A 24,079-nucleotide genomic window follows, 5' to 3' on the forward strand; every position below is an offset into this window, starting at 1 on the left:
AAAATACTACATTTGTGTTGATTTAAGGCACTAAGTTTGTGGTAATTTGTTAGAGCAGCAATAGGAAACTACTATAATGACTTACCTCTGTTGATTTCCAAGCATTAATCTTGAGGGGTAGTGTTTCCTGGGACAACACAGTTCTGTTAGGCAACTGAATGTCTTGACACTGCTCTTGTTTCAATCCGGCCTTGGAAGTGTTTTCTGTCAACAACATAAAGCTAAGATTTTACTTTGACAGAAAATGGTAATGTTTTCACATTAGCTCACAATTTTTAAGTTAATCACTTCTGAAGATCCATTTTGTCTACAAAATATACATCATGTGCCAATGGTTACCTATGAATATTAATCATTTAATATATCCCTTTATCATAATTGACAAGTTCAGACAGATTTTAAAAATACAAATTCAATTCTAGCCCTTTCTCCCATCAATGATTCAATTTTAAGTTTTATTATTTGAAACATTTTTAAAACTAAAGTATAATATAGTGTAGAAAATAGAGTTTGAAAATGAAAATTACTGAAATGAAATTTTAGCAAAGCAGGAATGACAATTATAATTATTCTAATAATATTTAAAAGAACTTTATTACTGCAGTGTGAATTTCATGTGTTCTAGGCAAAATTAGTCAGAAATGTATAGATTATTTTATAAAAAGAAACTTTTAAACAAAATTTTAAAATTTAAACAAAAAAGAAATGCCAATGAAGATAAGCTGATATATCTGTTTATATATTTTTGCTGAATTAATGTTTTTGTAGTCTTAATATCACTTTCCTTCCTATGTTAATTACTATGTAAACAAAAGTATTAGCAGCAACTATAGTTCAGCATATTATTGGGGACCACAAAAAGCATAAGAAATCTATCTCCAAACTGGTATATGCACACCTCTGGGGGTACTTGAAGACTTCCCAAGTCTAAGTACATAGATAGCTTTATGGGCATAGATAGCTTTAAAGGACTCAATTTCCAGATGCACAAGTTCTGTATATATTCTTACCAAAAACTGATCTGCCTGAGAATGCAACTGTGTAGAAGCATCTGGCTGGTTCTTTCCCCTTTCCCTTTCATAATCAATTTTCTCCCACTTTACAAAGAAAGACATTTTCTTTACCCATATTATTATGGTGCATCTTCCCTTAAGATACAAGCATAATTGTCTCTAAGGCACCAAACAATAGTAAAAAAGACTGGTATAGGGAAGCTTCCTTTAATCAAGGCATGAAAAACCCAAAGTAGAGCTTCAAAGTTTGGCCTGTCTTATATATATTTCTTTTAATCGCAAAGCATGGCACAAGCAACAGTTCTTTTGGTCCACACCAGGATGTGTGGCACTCAGATATATCACAGTGTGGAGGAGCAGGACAGTTGATAAGTTTCATCTAATGTCCTTGTGCTTTCCATCCCTCGGTACTGTCGAAGAATGCATCATTCCTGAGGAAGAGTCCCATGACAGAAGAGCAGAGAAAGCATCAGAGGCAGGGGCACCTTATTTCACCAACGCAACATACTTAGGGCAAGTCTTCATGCCTTAGCTATTTATCTTAAGAAAACTGAGGAGTGTGAATACAACCAGAGTGATGTCTGGTTACATGTTTATTTAAATAAAGTTAGATGTTTTCTGAAAGAAACTTTAAATCTGATTCTACTGGTTGTTTTCACAACGAGGGCCGACTTTGACAACTAGGAAATTATGGTAAATATTCTCCAATAATTGAATGAAACAAATCTGCAGTTCTGAAGACTTGATGAAAATTCATTTAAAGCATATGACACAATAAAATCATTTTCTCAAAAGATTTTGTATTGACGGGTACACTGCAATTAGTGTTTTTATTTCTCCCACACATTCTGAATATATTGGGTTAAATTAAAATGTAACCAGAATAATTAATAGTCATTTGATAAATTTTAGCAAAAGGTTTTTGGTGTTATTTCCAGAAATCGAGAACATAAATTGCTCCCAATGACTGTTTAACAAATCTTTTTCTAAGTGGGGTGTTTCCAATCCTTTGCTTTCAACAACATTAAAGAAAGATCTAATCAAGTTAACAGTTGACAAGAGATGAAAAACATTTTTATAATAAATCACTATATAATTTTTGGCATATTATTTGGAAAGAATTCATAAAATTGATTGACATTGCTATAATAAAACACCTTCTATTCCCCACCCAATTTTAGGTGAACAAATCTTCTCAGCATTTACATCTCTAAAAATGTAAAACAGAAACAGAATTTATGCTGAACCCTGTTTATTTCAAGCAATAAGTAATATTCACATATGGGTAAATGAACAGTTTCCATGTAGCTCATAAAAAATGTCTTTCTAATAAAATTTTATTCTTTATGTTTAATAAGTACTTAACCACATTTATGTGGTTGTTTCTTTTTTTTAATTAATTGATTTATTTATTTTTGGCTGCATTGGGTCTTCGTTGCTGCACACGGGCTTTCTTTAGTTGCGTCAAGCCGGGGCTACTCTTCGTTGCAGTGCATGGGCATCTCATCGCGGTGGCTTCTCTTGTTGCGGAGCACAGGCTCTAGGCGAGCAGGCTTCAATAGTTGTGGCACGTGGGTTCAGTAGTTGTGGCACGCAGGCTCTAGAGCTCAGGCCCAGTAGTTGTGGTGCACGGGCTTAGTTGCTCCGTGGCATGTGGGATCTTCCCGGACCAGGGCTCGAACCCATATCCCCTGCATTGGCAGGCGGATTCTTAACCACTGCACCACAAGGGAAGCTCCCATTTATGTGGTTTTGATCGACTGTGTACTAAAAATAATTGTAACAGTAAGTCAATCTAGAACTACTTTACCACTTAAAGCCTCTGGTCACAGACAATTTAGAAAAATAATTTCCATTTATATACATATTTTATATAGAGACAACTTTCAAGCATAAACATACTTTCAGGATAAAATTCTGTGAGGGATGTGGAATAGAAATATGACTTCAAGGAGAAAAGGGAATGATGTACAATGTCCAATAATTAAAGAAGACCATGTATTGTTTCAAATGAATGACTACAGATATGAATCACAATAGTATTTATATTCCTTTAGATGCTCTTAAAAGACTCATGAAACAGTTTTGCTTGTTTTCTTTTCTTTTGTCTTTAATGTCAATATTTTGAATTATATCCTTTGCATTTACTATACTTAAGACAAAATTTCACATGTCAGTTAAAAATGTGTCAGGAGGCATATAATTTTTCAAAATCATTTTAGGAATTATACAAGAAAAACAGCCTGGTCCTTGCCTTCAAAAAGTTTATAGCCTGACTAGTGAGATAAGTCTAACATACAGACTTATAGGAAAAAATTAGAAGAGAACAATTACAGGTCAAACTTTCTTAAAATAACTAACTTTAGGAATAGAAATTCTAAGGAGGAAAAAAAATCAATGTGTACCAGAGTAATCAGAAAGAGCCTCAAACAGGAAGTAAAATGTGAAGAAGGCTTTGAAGGATGGCTAGGATCCTGATAAATACAGAGGGAGAAAGTATTCCAAGCAGAAGGAACTACATGGGCAAAAGGAGCAAGTATGATATAAGACAAAGATGCTGAAGAATAAGAACTTTGCATTTATGGCTCTAACTTTTCACTTTCTTGTAACTTCACATGAAAATGAATAATTAAAATGAGCTTATTTTGGACTTGGAGATTTTATAAGTAATACCGGCAAACAGCAGTAGTTTGAGGCTTAGATCATCTATGCACTTTCAAGTGATTTAATGAGGAACTATCTTTATTATCACTCTTTGAGCATTCAGCAACAAATTATCCTTTAAATGATATGGACTTAACTTTTAGACATCACAGAAGTAGATTAATAAAAATTTCAGGAAGTCAATTGTGAAGTAAAGTGTGAGGAAAACTGAAGAATAGTAAGGATTGTGAAAGAAAAAAATATCTTGCATATTTGGAGATGCATTTTAGCCTAGAGTAGCTAAAACGTTATAAGCCTATAATAAATTATCTTATGGAGCAAGAAGGAAGGCAGTTAGAATATACTGAGTCTACAGAAATTCATTTAGAAATTTTTTTTTAGCATCAGCACAACACTGGAAGTGAGGTGTGCTTAATTAAATTAGGTGATTACACAACATTGCTTTCTGGGTTTTCACAAGCAAGTGGAGGGGGAGAACACACTTCACACATTTAGTTCCTTAGTGGAAATGAAGTACCTTGTATATCACAAGCTATTTATCAATCAAGACTGTGAAGTCACAGTCAAGGAGGACTAGTATGTGAATGAGAAACCTCAAAGGAAAAAGCGAAGATGCTGCAGGAAACGATGCTATTGAGTCATTCGAAGATGAGTGCTTAGATACCACGGCTGTAGGTACTTGGCAGAAGCCATCTGGAGAGAAGCTATAGATCTCATTGAGCCTGTATCACTAGATAATACCACAAAGCAGAACTGGTGAACCCTTTGATATTCCTCAGATGAGATATCAAACTGACGTTCAAACTATCAGACATTAACAATGTGACAGCACATTCTGGAGTTGAAACCCTCCATAAATACCCAAATTGTTCTATGTATTATTTAGCATCTAATAGACATTGCTGCTATGTATTGACAGTGTCCTTTTAGGTGTAACAGAAGTAAACTAAGTCATTTACCTAACAAAATTAACTTTTAAAAATGAACAAGTAGGGGTTTCCCTGGTGGCGCAGTGGTTGAGAGTCCGCCTGCCGATGCAGGGGACGCGGGTTCATGCCCCGGTCCGGGAAGATCCCACATGCCGCGGAGCAGCTGGGCCCGTGAGCCATGGCCGCTGAGCTTGTGCGTCCGGAGCCTGTGCTCCACAACGGGAGAGGCCACAACAGTGAGACGCCCGCATACCGCAAAAAAAAAAAAAACAAAAAACACTGCTTGAACATTCACCAATGTAAATATTTTAGTAGCAACCACCATTTGTACCATAAGCCCTGCCATTGAGACTGTATGTGATAAGGCAACCAAGTATGACTCTACATCAACTCTCTAAGTACAAAGTTCACTGTGGGAAGTAATATCAACACTGGTGTTTTGCTTATAAAAGTATGACAACTGATTAGCAGCTGTGTGATAATTCTCCAGTAAGATGGTGATCTTGACAAATGTTATTTTGGTAGGATGGTAAGAACTCAAGCCTGACTGGGTTCAAGAACGAACAGAAAAAGAGAAATTGAGCATAGCAGGGTTTTTTTGAGAGTTGAGATGTAAAGGGGCACAGAGAAATGGGGTAATAATTGGAGGGGAATAATGGGGTCAAGAGAAGGTTTTGTTTTAAGATGGAGGATCATATACATGTGCTTGATTAAAGGACATTATGGATTATATGATCTAGTTTTAGCTGAAATAATCTTCGCCGATGGACAAATGGTTTAGAGATTCACATAGTGAAATGATGCCAGATTGAAAATAATGCCAAAATGCAACACCAATGAACAAGAAAATGGCAGAGTCTACACTTCTAGCCACAATAGAAGCTGTTGATCAGCCACATCATGGGGTTCAAAACAAGGGAAAGCTAAGAGGATGTGAAAAGAGGTCAGCCCTGTCCTCCAATCAGTAATATTAAAGAGACTAACTGAAATACAGGTTTCTATCTCATATCATTATTGAACCTCTCTCATGTGTTTATTGTGTATGTTGCTCTCTGTGAGGTATCCTTTCCAACTAATATGATATTAAAATCAATGAAAAAGTTTTTTAAAAAGTATGACAACTACTTTGAAGTTTAACTTTTGGTCCAACAGGAATCATATACCATTTTTAGGGAAATATTTCCATGATGTAGAATGTTATTACATTTACCATAGGCCAGAGTTATCCTTCTCTAATACAGGTAAAGTTCCATTGCAAAGAATAATGCCAGTAAAGAGCTCTTTATGGAAGACTGGATGATCCCCAGAGGTCATGCTTTGCTGGTCTAGTTGTAAGCAATGTCTCTGGTGATAGTTTTTATAATTATTACCTCTAAGGAAAGGACCTAAGTCTGATGCTTACAGCTCAGAGAAGCTGAGTTACCACTGTGCTTTATATAGCTTTCTGCCTTACCAATCAAACTACAATTATCCTTCAGCTCATCTCTTCCTTCGAACAACAAAATCATTTAAACAAAAACTACCCAAGCAATCTACTAGAATTAATTAACATGGGGGAAACATCCAGGAACAGGTAAAAAGAAGTATAAGTAGTGATGTGTGTATAACACCTTCTCTAAAGTACCTTTTTTTCCCTTGCTAATTCACCACAAAGAAGTGAGGCACAGCTGTTTCAGCTCTGGATCCTAAAGCCAGGGTATCAGATTTCTAGCAATGCATTCAATTTTACATTTCATTATAACTAAATTATTCAGAGGAGTCTTTAAATTCCCTCTGATGGAAATTTACCTGTATGATACCATCACTTGCCTCCATTTTCTCTAACTCAAATGTTAGAGTCATTTTCCATTTCTCCCTTTCTTCTCCAATACATCAGCTACCTACCCATTTCCTTTCTAAATTCTGTCCTTAAACATTACCTTTCCCTCATTTCCATAACCCTAGATCAGGTCCTGGATGCCTGGATTGAAATAACTGTCTCTTATAAAGCTTCCCTCCAATTTGTATCTCCTTCATGTCTACACAAAGCGGTAAGAATTATCTCCCACCAACAGCTGTTTTCAGTAATAAGAAAGCTAAGATCTGTGACTAAGCTAAACATCCCTTCTGTTCTCCAAGGCCTACAATGGATCCCAGTTGCAAGTCATATCAAATTGAAATTTCCAAAACTGTTCATTATGTCTTTTATAAACTGTGCTGAGTACTCTCAACTATCTGCCCACATTTTTCTACATATTAAAATTTATATTCTCTATGCCTTTTAATCTGACAACCATATATTACCACGATTAATTCATTTCTTGTATTCTTTTTTTTTTTTTTGCGGTACATGGGCCTCTCACTGCTGTGGCCTCTCCCGTTGTGGAGCACAGGCTCCGGACGTGCAGGCCCAGCAGCCATGGCTCACAGGTCCAGCCACTCCGCGGCATGTGGGATCCTCCCGGACCGGGGCACGAACCCGTGTTCCCTGCATCGGCACACGGACTCTCAACCACTGTGCCACCAGGGAAGCTCCATTTCTTGTACTCTTTCCCACTATGGTAGGGACTATTTGTTGTCTCCTATATTTATTCTCTCCTTCTTCCTTAACAATAGATCTTCTTTCATCTGGGCACATGTTGGTTCGTATAAAGACTACATTTCTCAGCCTCTTAAAGCTAGGAGCGTCCATGTAACTAAGTGCTAAACAGTAGCATGTAAGCCAAAATGTCACAGGCAACTTCCATAAATGTCCTTAAAGGGAAGGGGCATCTGTATCTTCAACCCCTCCTCCTTCCTACTGGCTAGAAGGCAGATGTGATGGCTGGAGTCAAGCAGCCATCTTGGATCATAAAGTGGAAGTTACATGCTGAGTTTGGTGGAGCAACAAGACAGAAAGAGCCCTAACATCATGGAGAGCCATATCAATCCTAGAATACCTAGTTCTGGATTATTTTAGAAGAGCGGAATTCCTATTATGTTTACACCACTACCAATTTTGTGGCCTAATACTGTCACTTGTGGGTGCACCTACTTTTAACTGATCTACCCACCTCCAAATTTTCATTTGTTACTTCTCCTAACCCATTAATAATGCCCCCCTAGTAAATTTTCTTATTTCCCCCCCACCCAACCAAACTGTCAGTTCTCTTTTTTCTTTTAAAATACAGTTTCAGATTCAAATGCCTACATGGATATGGTTAGTACTGCCAAGCTTACTTACTCTAATTTCTCTTTTTTGAACACAAACACGCACATCTATACGTCTACTATGTATGTGTACTATACACAGTAATGGATAAATGAAATTTTAAAATAATGTAACAGATTTTTAACAAACTTACTACAGTTTTATATACAAACATTCACTACTCACTTTAAATCTTACTACAGATGCACTTCAATGATGCTGTCACTCACCAAAACTCTTTTTGAACACCGTTTTTTGAAACAGACTGAAAGCCCATCACTAGATATAACCTCTGTGAGAGCAGAAATACACCCAGTTTGCTTACCAGGCCTAGAACAGTGTCTGGCATGTAGTAAGTAGGTACTCAGTACATGTTTGTGGTATGAAAAAAAATTAATTGTAGCAAAACTTCTTCATTTGCAAGTAGATTTTTTTTTTTTTAAATAGTCAAAAGATATTCAGAGCTCAGCCTAGTGAATAAGAAGCTGTTATCAAGCTGGGAAATACCATTTTGGGTTTTTTAAAAGCAGTGACTATAAAGCAATAAGCTAGATTTTCTTATATGAATTATAATAATGGCTTCGAGCTGAGCTACTTCTGTAGCAATTTAGGGACTCATTTCCTAAGCTTACAGTGAAGTGAGCCAAGCTTGCTCCCGTTTCAGAGCGTCTGCACCTGCTGTTTCTTCTACCGGGAACACCCCAGATATACCTGGATTGTTCCCTTACTTCATACAAGTCTCTGTTTAAATATCTGCCTAGGCTCCGTAGCTCAGGGGTTAGAGCACTGGTCTCGTAAATATCTGCCTCCTCCAAAAGGCCTTCCCTCCTTACCTGACCTAAAATAAAGCATCCCTGTCACTCTCTGTCCTGTCACTGCTTTCCTTCTCTTTATAGGACTTGACACTATCTGACATAATATTTTATATCTATTTTGTTTATGTGTATTTAATATCCATCTCTGTCACTAGAATATTTGCTCCATGATGAAAGGGACTTTATTTTACTCACTGCTATAGCTCCAAATTTCTGCTAGATATCCAAATTTCAAATTATAAATTTAATAAATATGTTTATAATGAAAGAAAAGAAGAGGAAAAGAAATGGAGGAAGGAAGAATAAGAAAGGTAACAGAGAAGTAGCAAAAGGGGTGAAGAAACTCTAGATGAGTCATAATTGGTTATTTTACTCTGTTACTTTTTTCTAGTATCAGTTTGAATTTAAGGCTTCTATGAGAAAATTTCAGAATGTGTCTCTTTCGAGATTTATTTCAAAGTACTGGGTACCCTAAAGAAAGAGGTTCCTCGACTTTCAGAAGCATTTGGTTGGTATTTACTATTGTAATTACAATGCCCACCTCTTTTACTATCTTTCGACTGCCCCAGTCCACACAAGTACAAATTGAGTGAACATCTGAGAACTCCTGACTTAGAGTAGTACTTTAATGATTTTTAGCAGGATGGGTTTGTGTTGGTATTATTATTAACATTTTTAAATTGCAATATTTAACTGACACTTGGAATATCTCTCTTTCAAGATGTTGCTTAATAGAATTACATGATAAAGCTGGGAGGCAGGCCTCTGAAAATGATTTTAACTCTACGTTACTCCTACTATGCCCCTCACTTACGGCACAAAGTGTAGTTCCTTTCACGGGACAATTACGTAAGTCACATTTCATTAATGTTTTTGCTTCCTCAAACTGTCCATTCTTTACACACAATTTAATAACAGGGTTTGGACTAGAGAAGTTAGAGCAAAATGACTTTCCTTTATGTTTTAGTAAATTCAGTAGAAAAGATAACTGCATTTTCCTGCTGATTTCTATTATAACATTATAAATAAGTGCCTTCTTTTTTAGGTTCAGTAGTCCAGATTTAAAGTTTTAGGCAAAGGAAAGGGTTATATAACACAGGGTATTGTCCTAGAAGAGTTTTAGAGCACTTTCAGAATTTTGAGGCACATTTTTAAAAATATCAGTTTCTTCATTTGGAGGATCAAATAGTGCAAATGCACACACAACCAGACCCCTAGTCTCAGAAAACAGTTCTTCACTCTCCAGTTATGATTAACATCTTAAAACTGAATCACAATGACAAATAGGGTAGTCACTAGTTTAATACCTTTAAAGCTCAAAAACATTTTATTTGAATCCCAGATAAACACATTCAGAAAACAGTCATAAAATTTTCTACTGAATAGTATCTTTCATCATTGTTCTCTACAGTATAATGTCTAATACAGTAATAGTAGTACTAATACAGCATTAATGCTTCAGTACTAAAACCTAATGTTGTGTATGTTTTAGCTGTTCTTAAATGATACCTATTGCACTCTAGTCCAATGCCCATTATACTCACTTTTATTATGTAGCCTTGCACCCTTAAAAAGCTTATGCTTCTTCTCTGAAGCAGGGATTTCTGGTGCTGGAGCAGAAGCACGTGCTGTTGGTGAGTTACCCATACCAGGTAATCTTTTAGGAAATGTCATAGAGTAGGAGATACGCCGTCTAGTCCAACATGCTACTTTCCTCTCTCTCTGCAGCAACTGTTCATCCGTCAGCAACGTTATAACTTTCTTAGACTTTTCCCGGATATAATAACCTGAAAAATACATTAATTGGGTTAGAAAAGAAAATATTAATTAAGGCTACAATTAAGTTTTATTCTAAGGAAAATTAGGAAAAAATGAAAATGTAAGCAAAGCAAAATATCCTCTAGCAAATGTAGAGGGAAATTTAAGTTTCATTATAATTGTCAATAACTGTACTGCTTTTCTTATGCTTTAAGAAGTAAATAAACATATGATGAAATCATATCATACACTGGCATTACATTTTTCACCTTAAATATGGTATTGGATTTTCCTCTTGAAAGCAATATATACTCTTCAATAATCAAACAATACAGGCATACAGAGGAATGAATCAGATCTAGATGTACTGACCTAGATGTATGACCATGACATATGCCTAAACATTTAAAGTAATATGCATAGCATGATCCAAATTTGTAAAGCACAGGGGGAAATAAACCATTATATATGTAGATAGAAGAGAGAAGCAGATAGAGAAATACAAAGATGGGTGGATGGATGGACGGATGGATGGACGATGGATGGGCAGGTGTACCCACAACATTGTGTATATACACAATCAACATTGTGTATAACTTAGGGATACAATTAGGGTAGGACAAGAGAAGGGAGGGCAATTGGCTTGTCTCTGACATAACATCCTATCAAAATAATGTGATGCCATTAATAGAGTGCCAGAGGACAGTCTAAGACCAGAATTCTAATAATGATGCTGTCCTTAACCATCGGAGTGACTCTGAGCCAGTTAGGTGGTCTGTCTAAGCCTGAGTTTCCTATCTGAAAACTGTATAAGCATATCTGTTCAGGTTAATTCACAGATATTAGATTATACTCATTCAAATATATAGTATTACTAGTACTATTCTCAACCATCTCCCGTGAGAAATGATAAAGGAAACACCTCTCCACATCTTGGGACCAACTCATATTAACATCTCATGTCTTCCAGAAGTAAACTGAAAGTCCCTAAAGATTCACTACTATGCTCATTTGGGGCTCCAAGTGTGATTAATTAAAGTGTTAATATTTCCAGCTATAATTTACCAGTAGTGGAAGTAGTGAGAAATAGTCAAATTCAGGGTATATTTAGATGGCAGGGGCCATCAATGTTCTCTAAGTGCCAGTCATTTCATTAAGATTGATATGGACAATGTCAAAAACCTTTGCTCAAGTTGCCATCTATTCCAAGATTATTTTATCTAATCTCACTTCTTAGCCATTTCTTCCTTCCAAACTTCTTTGATAACTGCTTTAAACCACATCATTCTCAGCACTCTTAATTTCCTATGATTGGCTTGCAGTCAATAACCTAAAAATCCCACGTGTTTTGGGTTACCACTATGTTGCATGATAGAAGCCTGCTGTGACTATCAGTCTTTGGGGACAACACACCAGATACTACCTTCTCCCGGATAATTAACATAGCTTGATTTGGTGGGGGGACTTACCTTCCCATTGTTTGCTTCATGAACTCATCTCCTTCCACTTTCCCCCTCACTCCCTCTACTCCAGCCACCTTCGCCACCTCATTCTGCAGTCTCACCACACTCTTTACCTCCTTAGAGCTGTGTGCTGGCCGTTGCTTCTGCCAGGGACTCTTGGCATGACTAGACCCCTGATTCATTCAGGTCTCTACTCCCATGTCACCTCCTCAGAGAAGCTTTCCTTCTGCCCATCCTCTCTAAAATAGCCTCACCCCCATCACTCTCTATTCCCTTACCCTGTTTTACTCTTCAAGTTGGCATTGATCACTACCTAATACTGTTCTATATAGTTATCTGTTTACTTGTTTATTGTTTTCTCACCTAGAATACAAGCTCCATGAGGGCAGAGACTCTTTAGTGTCTAGAAGAGTGATTGGCACATAGTAAATGTTCAATAAACATTTACTGAGTGGGCTTCCCTGGTGGCGCAGTGGTTGAGAGTCCACCTGCTGATGCAGGGGACACGGTTCGTGCCCCGGTCCGGGAAGACTCCACATGCCGCGGAGCGACTGGGCCCGCATGAGCCATGACCACTGGGCCTGCGCGTCCGGAGCCTGTGCTCTGCAACGCGAGAGGCCACGAAAGTGAGAGGTCCGCGTATTGCAAAAAAAAAAAAAAAAAAAAAAAAACACATTTACTCAGTGAATGAATCAATAAAGGAGCAAATGACCAAAAAAGTCTCAGTTTTCTCCTTGACATAATACAAATGGAGCCAGATAGATGAAAAATACTAATTGACAATTTATAACTTAGCTGCCTGAGAAAGTTGCTTGGCCTGAAATAATTTCTTACAACACTCCTAATTAGAAAAGGTTACAACTAGAAATTATGGGACAGATGTGGAATATTCTACTTGGAGTCTGCATGGATTGGTGGAATTTGAGGACAGCTGCAGTAGTTCAAAGGGACGAGCAGGTACGTCAAGCAGAATGCCAGTCAATGATGGAGGGCTCCTCCCTGCAGCATCAGGACGGTGGGGCCACAGGAGTTTACAGAAAACAGAGAAGAAATCACCCAGAAGTGAACTTCCCATTCAAAGCTGCCCACTGCCCTAGCCACCTCCCACCACCCTCGAGATGCTGGAGAGCGGGAACCTGGATGTTTTAAAGCGTCAAAGTTGAAAGTGAAAAAAATCTAAGAGCCCAATAAACCTGCTTGAGATAAATAATAACAGGGATGAGATATATAATAACAATAGCAATAAGATGGCATCTACTTACTTCTTACCAATACGTTTCAAAAAAGAATGAATACATAGTACTAAAATAGAATAGTACTGAAAATAGAATAAACTTAGGCAACAACTGCTTTGTGTTTGAAAAAAGGGGGGCTAGGGAAGGGAACTGGGAAGGGGGAGAGGGAGAAAAGGAGGCAAGGAGAGGGAGACAGACAAAGAGAGGAGAGGGAGGGAGGGAGAAAACATTCTCTGAAATAAGCAATTAAACTGTGTAAGAGATCAATATCCAAAGACACTATGTAAAACACATCAAGATGAAAAGCTTGTTGGTTGAGGTGAAGGTTAAAATAAAAATGAAGCTATATGCTGTTTAACTGGGAATGTTTGGGTTATAAGTGACAGAAACTCAATTTGAACGGGCCGTGGGAAAACCAGGGGCTGCAATTGGGCCTCAGATACAAATGACGCCGAGACTGGAAAACTACCAGGACCCTCCGCCTCCCACCTCTGCTTCCCGCTGTGTAATGCCTTAATTTTCTCCTTTCGCAGGTCGACTTTTTCAATCTGGATGTGGATATTACCACAGATAGCTCTAGATTCACATCTCACACGCTTCCACCTGAGAAGTCCCCCTCTTCGTTTATTCAAATCTGAAACATCCAGGAGAATGACACTGAGTGGCCCAGCTTGAAAGTCATATACTCATCACCGTGGCCAGAGGGTGGAACGCTACCATTGGCAACCCCCATTAGAAAGACACAATGGAGTGAGGGGAGGATGAACAAAATAGAAAAATGAATGAGGAAAAGGCCAATTTGAGCAATCCTCCCAAACTGAAAGGACAAGGACATAGAAATCACTGGATCAACTATGCAAGAGACCAGTTCCAAGGATGTTAACTTTTACAGTCATTTAATCAAATCCTGAACACTTAAGTTTCAGGAAATGTTCTAAGTAGTGGGGGCACAGGTGAGGAAAAAAGAGACAAGGTCCCTAATGAAGATAATTTCAGATAAAAATTAATGCTCTAAAGGAAATAAAGCAGAGGGACGTGCTAACATCAATTCAGGGTGCAGTCAAGGAAAGTCTTACTGAGGAAGTAACATATCAGCTGAGTCTTAAATAGCAAGAAAAAGCCAGCTGTGCAGACATACAGGCAGAGAGCACCTGGCAGAGGGAACAGCCCAGATTCCACTTCTTCAGGAAAGCCTTCCACTGAGAGATAACAGCCCCTCTTCCGCCTCGCCCTACATGTACATCAGGGCCTCGATGGTCAGGCTCTGCTTTCACACACTCTTACAGCACCTACACTTGTCTTTCAGAGCGCTTCCACAGTTTGTAACTGCCTATGTGATAAATGTCTTTTTCCTCCATTAGAGTGTAACATTCACGAATGCCAGAAGTGTACTTGTTCACTTAAGAGAGACTTAAGAAATGTTTGTTAAATAATATGCTGAGGAAAAATTTCCTAAATGCAGGGGAGGAGTCGATATAAATTCACAACTGAATGTCATGTAATGAGATTTGGAAATGTGGTAAATTCCAAGATATTGGTCACTGAGATGCATCAGCAAGAGACACGTACCAGACTTAAAACCAAAAAACACATAGTGGGCTTCTTGTTATAAAACGTCATAATACTCCTCTCTCATTTCCTGACCCACTGACTTGCCAAGATCTACTCTTCTTCCTATATTCCTTTCTCAGTGAGTTTTACTTCCATTCTAAGCCAGAAATATGAACATTCACCTCCCCAGACTCAGTAATCCATGTCTGTTGACTGCACCTACTAACCATCTTCTAATTCCATGCTTTCCTCTCCACTTCCCTTAGTTCAAGCCTGTGATGTTCTAAATCATTTATTTATCTGCAGGTTCCTTTCCGATCTACCCTCCACAGTGCCTTCAGGGGTGGGGATGGGGTGGAGTGTGGAGGAAGAGGAGAAGTATCCCAAACAGTATAGCTGATCAAGTTATTTTTATAAAAAACCTTCAGTCAAGTTGGCACAGTAAGTTCATGCTTCAAAGTACCCTTCTGCTCTGTTCCAAATGCACAGCAATAATAGACATCACTAGTTCTGAAAAACAAGATAAAAACCTCCAAGAACCAGAAATATCGGAGAAATGAAAAAGCACTGAACAGGGCTCAAGCCACAGGGCTGCTGGGCTCTTGATCTGGCGGCCAGGAGTTCAGCCCCTCAGGTGTTAGGGAACCAGAGGTGGTCTCACTCTTTGATGTTAGGGGGTATCCATGCTTGTGAGAGAAGGCTGGAAAGAAAAGAAAAAGGAAAAGGAAAAAAAAAAAAAACAGCCACTAATTGCTTCCTGGGCTGTAACATATTTGTAGCTGTGGGAATAGAAGGACACAATGCAGCCCTAAGGCCTGGAACTCAACTAAGCCACCCCCTGGCTCAGCAACTGAATCTGTGGCACCCTCATATCATCACAGGGCATGACCCCTGAGCTACCCTTATAATGCTGTACTGGAGGTGGAAACTGAAAAATCAGCATAAATGGAAAAGTGAACATGGTTAGCTGGGGAAGAACCTCTCACCCAAAATAAGCCTGAAAACTAAAATTCCAAAATAGATTTTTAAAAATCTTAAGATGGCCAATAAATGCAGCAATTAAAACATAAATTCACTCCAAAAGAAATCAATGTTCTATAGGATTCTATAGGATCTTCTATAAATCAATATTCTATATTATTGTAAGATTTAAAAATCTAATAACAAAGGTTTTAAATAAGTATTAAGACAGAACTTAAATACTAAATAAAGATTAACACAGGAATCACATTCACAACAAGGAATATGAAATTATGAAACAAAACAAAAATAGGCAGAAATGAAACAAGAACAGATAGATATGAAAAGAGCCAACTTAAAATCCTAGAAATGAAAGCTATAGTCACTGGGATTAAAAAGAAGAAACCCTCAATACCCAAGGTAAACTCCAAAATCTAACAGTTGAAGAGAGAATTGGTAATCAAAGAATAGTACTAAGGAATTTTTCCAAAATACAGCACAGAGAGGCAACAAGATTAAAAAGATTAACTAAAAGTCATAAGGGACAGATTGCAAGACCCCAGTAGTCACTCAGAAGAAGTTTCAAAAGAAGAAGAATACAGTAATGACACAAAAAAAGCAATATTCAGAAAGAGCTGGGGATTTTACAGAAAAGCCATAGAATCCTCACGTCAAAAATGATCTCCAAACACTGAGCAGGATAAATAAAAATAAAAATAAAACTATACCTAGAAACACTGTAGAAAACCAGAAGAACCTACAAAAGCCCACTGGCCACTCAGTCAGCAAACATTTATTCGACACCTCCACAAACCAGGTGAAGAAACAGAGATACAACTAAAGTAATCTCAGCCCTCCAAACGCCCACAGTCCAGTGAAGGGACTGAGGTAAAATAAGTCATTACAGCAGAGCCATGCGTGCTACCACAGACGTGTGGACAAAGTGCTACGGATGGGTGAACTCCACAGGCAGTGGGAAAGCACTTCTGGTGCATTTTGCATGAAGCTTTACTTGAACGTGAATATACGATGCAGGAAATAATAAAAGTAAAAATATGTCAATGGCTAATATTTTTACCTAACATTGACTTATGACTTACTATGGGCCTGACTTTCAGACATTATCTCTAATCCTCACAACCACCCTCAGAGCTTATGAAGTCCATTTTACAGATGAGAAAAGAAAGTTTAGGGTGGGTAAGAAACTTTCCCAAAGTCATAAAGTTGATAAACTAGAAAACAGAGATTTTCTAGTTCTATAAAAATAACAAAATATAGACTTTAATTTTCTTTGACTGACTTTACTATACAAATGCAAGCTATTTTATTTGATGAGAACCTGAGAAGAGAATGATTCTGCTGACACAGCACTGAAGTCCTAACCTGGTTACTGGCCCTTTTGTGTTTACTGTCTGCTGTCCATATGAGTACAATAAACAAAGAGCACTGTGGGAAGACTGGCTGGACGGGAACAGTTAACTTTATATAAATTCATGATTTGCTTCTTGCTACTATGATTATCAGTATGACTGTATTTGTTGAAAAGGAGCGAAAGACGATCCAAAATATTCAACTAGGTATAAAGGTTTTGTTTAAACTCACAGTAATATAACTTTTAACAATAACAGAACAGGCTTATGATGACCCAAGAGTCTATAATACGGTTGTTAAAGGAAATTCATTTGTTCCTCAAGACTACAAAAATGTTTGTTATAGGAAATCACATTTGCTCACGGAAGCTATAAATGAACTCAGCAGCACTGTGTTAAGTAACCTGCCTCTCGATAGATCAGCACACCTACACTGCATTAATTAGTCAAGCCACCAACATCTAGCAGGTGAGTTCAATGGTTAGAGAATTCTGACTACTGCTGTCTGACAGCTGTAGAAAAAAATTAAAATTAAGTCTGTGCCCTTTGAAGCTAGAGTTTTTTCCACAGTGCTCAGTCACTACATCACACTGCTTAGGAACTGTTGCTTCCCACTCCCCACATCCAGTCCCTTCCGTAAGAGAAGTAATGCCTCCAAATTTTAGTTTTTTGACTTTTAGAGCCTTAACACAGCTAACCAAGATCTAAAATAATTTTTTTACATTGAAATGTTTTCTTTTTCTTGAACTTTCTCTTTCCAGGTATCTTGTCTCTATTCAATTTATTCCAGTCGCCTTGAAAAGAAAATCCCTATCATTCCTTTTTTCTCCTACTTGCCCAGGCTTCCTCTTTCTCTAAGCCTAAATACCTGAGATTTTCTCTCCTTCTAAGAGTACCTGAACTCAAAAAACAAACTTCCTCTCAAAAAAAGTTCATTTTAATGATTTATAAGCTAGTGTAAATATAAACAAATGTATTACATATTCCAGAAATTTTACCTTTCACATTTTAATTTCTTAACTATGGCTTAAAAGGCTTTGTTCTTACTCCAAGACATTACGACTTCAATGAGCAAATGTGTAGGTGAATGGTAAGGGTTCATCCTCGAGTTTTGGAAGACACACAGAGAAGCAGCCTATACAAAATCAGCCATCAACATAAATGTGAACTATCTAATTTCCTAAATTATATGACTGATAATGACAGCAGAAAACTAAAATGGCAGTAATGTCATCAAGGCATGCTACTTCTAGTAAAATAGCTTAACGTAACTTTTTAACAACACTGAAAATTTGTTTTTTAAAATGTACCTTTTAAAAATCTACCTTTAGTTTAAATATATGTGTATAATATATATTTACTTTATATAAATGTAAAATGGCCCATTTAAGTGAAATTAACCGCAATTTCATGACTTACCTAATTGAGAGTAAAACAGTACATAAAGTTATAAATATGCATTTCTGAGAATCTGAATTGGTTTTATAAAAAGAATACTATAATTTGTTTAAATAAATTGTTTAGTAGTATGAAACATTCAACCAGGTATTTTTCAGACAATTTTAATTAAGTTCATTCTGGTAGTTCAATGAAACTTTGTTAGGATATTTTTAAGAACTCCTTAAAAATTAGGAGAGGCTGTGTAGCATAATAATAGAACAGAACTAAACAGTATTAGGATATATATGTTTTAATCATGTTCAGCCATTAATTAGCTGTGCAACCTTACCTAAAAAACTTAATCTGAGTGTTAACTCATCATCTCTGTAAGAAAGATAAGACATATCCTACTTTCCTTATAAGATGTTGTAAGGATCAAATGAGATACCATACATGGAAATGCTCTATTATTAAAATCTAAAAATGCTCAAACAACTAGATACCATACAGGAAAGAAAGAACTTTACCTCAAAATATACCTCCAGTATTTCAGGTGAAATATCTCGAAATATAAAGTAATGTGTCCAACTGTTAACCTTTAAAAAAACTACAATAAGTATAATACAGTGTCCCAAAAGTCTGAAAACATAGGGAAAATCATGTATTTATTGTAAATTTGAGATTAATAATTAGATTCATTGCTTTAAATTTACTTCACCTGAGAAGCTGTCTGGAAGTTGAAGAAAAACATATTGAGAACATTATTTGAAAATGTTAACTAATGTACTATTTGAAAATAAATTTCTCCTGTTTCCCAACTACTATGACTTGTTTTCTGAATTTTTCCCCTGTAGTATCACTATTATTAATTATTGATCATGTTCTATATGATAGGAGCTATTATAATGTTGGAGATGGAGCATGGACGAAGCAGACATAAAATGTTCCTGCACTCATGAAACTTAGTTTCTGGTAGAAGGAGATAGACAATAAACAAATAATAAATCATACCCTACGTCAGATAAGAAATACTATGAAGAGAAAGAAAACAGAGAAGGTGGCTAGGGCATATCAGTACAAAGAACGGGTGGGGCTGCTTTTTTATAAATAAGGTACATCTAGAAGGCCGCACTAATAAGATGACTTTTTGAGCAGAGATCCGGAGGATGCAGAAAGCACTGCAGGTATCTGGGGACTCCAGGCAAAGGGAACAGCAAGTGTAAAGACCAATGGAGAAAAAAAAGACTTTCTTCTATAATATTTTCTACTTTCATCTTTTCTGTATCTCTTCTTGATAACCTGTTTCTAGGGTAGGCTCCAGCTGTCGATTACTTGGATCACTACAGTTTCTCTTCGATTAATTTCCCATTACAGACTTCACTCTCTGCTTTTTTTCTTCTTTGACTGAACAAAATCATTCATACTGAGTAGTTTTTCAATGATCACATTCCTTTGTTCAAGTCTCTTATTATTTTTATGACTTCCATTAGTAAAAATTTACTGATTATCTATTATGTGCCAAGGCCTGATGGTAAAAAGATGATTAACATATGGTATACACCCTGAGAATTTAGCTAAGGAGAGATATATATAGTAGATAAGATACACTGTAAAAAATACCACTCTTATATTATGAATAAAATGTTGCAGCAATTAATTCTGCCCAGTGAAGAAAAGAAGAGAGTTGGGGGTACAAAGGAAAAGGCCTCTGAGCTAGGATTTGAAGACTAAATAGGATTCAGAAAGCAGGTAGCTGGGCTTCCCTGGTGGCACAGTGGTTGGGAGTTCGCCTGTCAGTGCAGGGGACACGGGTTTGAGCCCTGGTCCGGGAGGATCCCACATGCCGCCGAGCAACTGAGCCTGTGCGTCACAACTGCTGAGCCTGGGCTCTGGAGCCCGCGAGCCACAGCTGCTGAAGCCCGTGCGCCTAGAGCCCATGCTCCCAACAGGAGAGGCCGCCGCAATGAGAAGCCCGCGCACCACGGCAAAGGGTAGCCCCTGCTTGCCACAACCAGAGAGGAGCCCGCTTGCAGCAGCGAAGACCCAATGCAGCCAAAAATAAAATAAATAAAATAAAATTAATTAATTTAAAGAAAAAAAAAGAAAGCAGGTAGCAAGGAAAGAATATTACAGGGAAGGAGAAACATCTTAAATAGAAGCACAGCGATGTATAAGCAAATAATATATTAAGAATGCTTGGGCTTCCCTGGTGGCGCAGTGGTTGAGAGTCCGCCTGCCGATGCAGGGGACACGGGTTCGTGCCCCGGTCTGGGAAGCTCCCACATGCCACGGAGCGGCTGGGCCCACAAGCCATGGCCACTGAGCCTGCGCGTCCGGAGCCCTGTGCTCCGCAACAGGAGGGGCCACAACAGTGAGAGGCCCGTGTACCGCAAAAAAAAAAAAAAAAAAAAGAATGCTTGGTGATGCAATGTGCTAGATTGAAGACTAAGGAAATAAGAGTAGAAAGGTAGATTGGGAACACACTAAGAGTCTTGACCCTATCACGAGAACCAATGGGATTTTTTTAATACAATTTTTAAAAAATTAATTTAATTAATTTATTTTTTGGCTTTGGGTCTTCATTGCTGTGCGTGGGCTTTCTCTAGTTGTGGTGAGCGGGGGCTACTCTTCTTTGCGCTGTGCAGGCTTCTCATAGCGGTGGCTTCTCTTGTTGTGGAGCATGGGCTCTAGGTGCGTGGGCTCAGTAGTTGTGGCTCATGGGCTCTAGAGCACAGGCTCAGTAGCTGTGGCACACGGGATTAGCTGCTCCGCAACATATGGGATCTTCCCAAACCAGGGATTGAACTCGTGCCCCCTGCATTGGCAGGTGGACTCTTAACCACTGCACCACCAGGGAAGTCCTGAGAACCGGTGGTTTTGAACTATTTCAACTGCACACACCATCAGTAACAAATTTTTGTGCATGCATCCACCCCCAAATATATATATACATTTATTTATGTATAAATTAAATTATGTCAAGAGTTACTATTCTAATATGTTACACTCATTAGGGAACAAACATAAAAAGAGAAGTGTATAAAAGATAAAAATAAAATGAGTAATATTTTCCCCAATGGAATCGTTTTTCATTAATTAATATTAAATTAATAGTGTGCACCAATGTTATCAATCAATAACTAATATACCTTCCATAATCAACAAATGAATATACAGTTGACCATTGAACAACATGGGTTTGAACTGCACGGGTTCACTTATATGTGGATTTTTTTCAATAAATATGTACTACGGTACTACACAATTTGTGCCTGGGTGAATCTGAGGATGTGGAACTGTGGACTGTAAAGTTATATGAAGATTTTCCACTGTGCGTTGTGGGGGAGGGGGCGGTGTCAGTACCCCTAATCCCGACATTATTCAAAGGTCAACTATACTATGCTTCTGCTGACAATTCAGTTCTAACTTGCATTTTTTTTTTTTTTTGCTCTCTTGATGCTAACAAATCATCAAGAGTATTTATAAAGTCCAACACAGCATAGTTGTACTTCTTTGATCCTAAGCTCAACCATTAGGGAATCTGAAAGACCTTTATGACAGTGTATTCAAACATACCCATATATACCATACCTGTACATATAAAAGTTATAAATGAATATATAGGCTTTTCTGTATATTTATAATTGCATGCTTATCTATTTTCATGCTCAAAATAGCTCATAAACTCTTTAAAGCAGGGGCTGACCCTTTCTTTCTACTTAAAAAGAAATTATAATAGTGCTCTGCTCAGCACAGTGATAAAATAGCTGTTCTGTAAAGTACAAAAATGATTATATTTCATTCACTATTATCCAAAAAATTATGCCTTTTTACAACCTAACTCTTGGGCATGGAAAATTTTAATTAGTATTTAATTTTAATAATAAATTTAACCCTAACAGAAGTTGATGTCTTTACAATTTCTGGATTAAGAAGCATAGCAAGCTCAAAACCCAAGAAGATGTTCTCCAATTTCATCATTAAGCCTCAAACCTGACCTAAAATAACACATAAAAAAAGAGAGGATGGATATACACCATGGCCAAGTGGAATTTATGCTAAGAATGCAAGGTTGGTTCACCTATGAAGATCAATGTAATACGCCAATAGAATAAATGGGGAAAAACACATAACAACAACAGATGCAGAAAAGGCATCTGACAAAAAGTCAGCACACTATCGTGATAAGGACACTCAGCAAACTAGGAATAGGAGACAACTCTGTCAACCTGATAAAAGGTGTCTATGAAAAACCCATCCCTGACATCATACTTAATGGTGAAAGACTGAAAGCTCTTAAGATCAGGAACAAGACAAGGATGTCTCTTCTAACCACTTCTATTCAACATTGTACAGGAGGTTTTGGCCAGGACAATTAAGCAAGAAAAAGAAATAATATTCATCCAGATTGGAAAGGAAGAAGTAAAAGTATCTCTATTTGCAGATGACATAATCTTGTACGTAGGAAATCCAAAGGAATCTAAACAAACAAACAAAACTATTACAGCTAATAATTATTATAGAAAATATTATAGCAAAGTAGTAGAATACAAGATCAATATATAAAAATCAGATGACTTGGGCTTCCCTGGTGGCGCAGTGGTTGAGAGTCCGCCTGCCGATGCAGGGGACACAGGTTTGTGCCCCGGTCTGGGAAGATCCCACGTGCCGCGGAGCGCCTAGGCCCGTGAGCCATGGCCGCTGAGCCTGCGCGTCTGGAGCCTGTGCTCCGCAACGGGAGAGGCCACAACAGTGAGAGGCCCGCGTACCGCAAAAAAAAAAAAAAAAAAAAAAAAAAAAAAAAAATCAGATGACCAGTTGAATTTCTATACATCAGCAATGAAAAATATGAAAATGAAATTAAGAAAACAATTTTGTTTATAGTAGTACCAAAAAAAGAAAAATAACTTAGGAATAAATTTAACAAAAGAAGTATAAAACTTGTACAATGAATACTACAAAACACTTAAGAAAGATGACCTAAATGAAAGGAAAGATTTCTTATGTTCACGGATTTGAGGAAATAATATTATTTAGATGGCAATATTCCTGAAATTGATCTACAGATTCAATGCAATCTCGAAAAAATTCTAGCTGCCTTTTTGGCAGAAATTGATAAGCTGATGCTAAACTTGATATGGAAATGCAAGGCACCCAGAACAGCCAAAACAATATTGAAAAAGAACAAAGCTGAAGTTGCAAATAAAGTCACTTTCCTTTATTTCAAAACTTACTACAAAGCTACAATAATAAAAATAGTGTGGCACAGGCATAAGACTAGACATATACATCAATGGAATGAATTAAGAGTACAGAATTAAGCCCATATATCTATGGTTGATTTCTGTAAAGGTGCCAATATAATTCAACGGGGAAAGAACAGATTTTTCAACAAATAGTAGTGGAACAACTAGATATCTGCATGCAAAAGAATGAGGTTGGACCTCTACCTTACACCATATGAAAAAATTAATTCAAAATGGACCCAAGATAAATGTAATAGCTAAAACTACAAAACTCTTAGAAGAAAACATAGGTGTAAATCCTTATGACTTTAGACTAGGCAAGGAGTTCTTACATATGACACTTAAAGCACAAGTAAACAAAGGAAAAACAGACAAAATGGACTTCTTCAAAATTTAATCAAGAAAGTAAAAAGACAACCTATATAGAATGGGAGAAGATATCTGCAAATCAACTATCTGATAAGGGTCTTGTATCCAGAATATATAAAGAACTTTAAAATTAAAAAAAAAAAAAACCAAAACAGTT

General features: G+C 37.3%; 1 protein-coding gene across 1 annotated transcript in view; it reads right to left on the reverse strand.

The window, feature by feature from the left end:
• Positions 1-24,079, reverse strand: part of ENTHD1 (ENTH domain containing 1) — a gene marked incomplete at both ends in the record, with an annotated part of 92,924 nt that overhangs the window by 65,364 nt on the left and 3,481 nt on the right. The window contains 4 exon segments of the mRNA XM_079714370.1: positions 86-204; positions 8,006-8,048; positions 8,050-8,105; positions 10,135-10,377. Of these exon segments, the coding sequence (XP_079570496.1) occupies positions 86-204; positions 8,006-8,048; positions 8,050-8,105; positions 10,135-10,377 (461 nt within the window).

Source organism: Hyperoodon ampullatus (genome assembly GCF_949752795.1).
Source record: "Hyperoodon ampullatus genome assembly, chromosome: 11".
Classification (NCBI taxonomy): Eukaryota; Metazoa; Chordata; class Mammalia; order Artiodactyla; family Ziphiidae; genus Hyperoodon; species Hyperoodon ampullatus.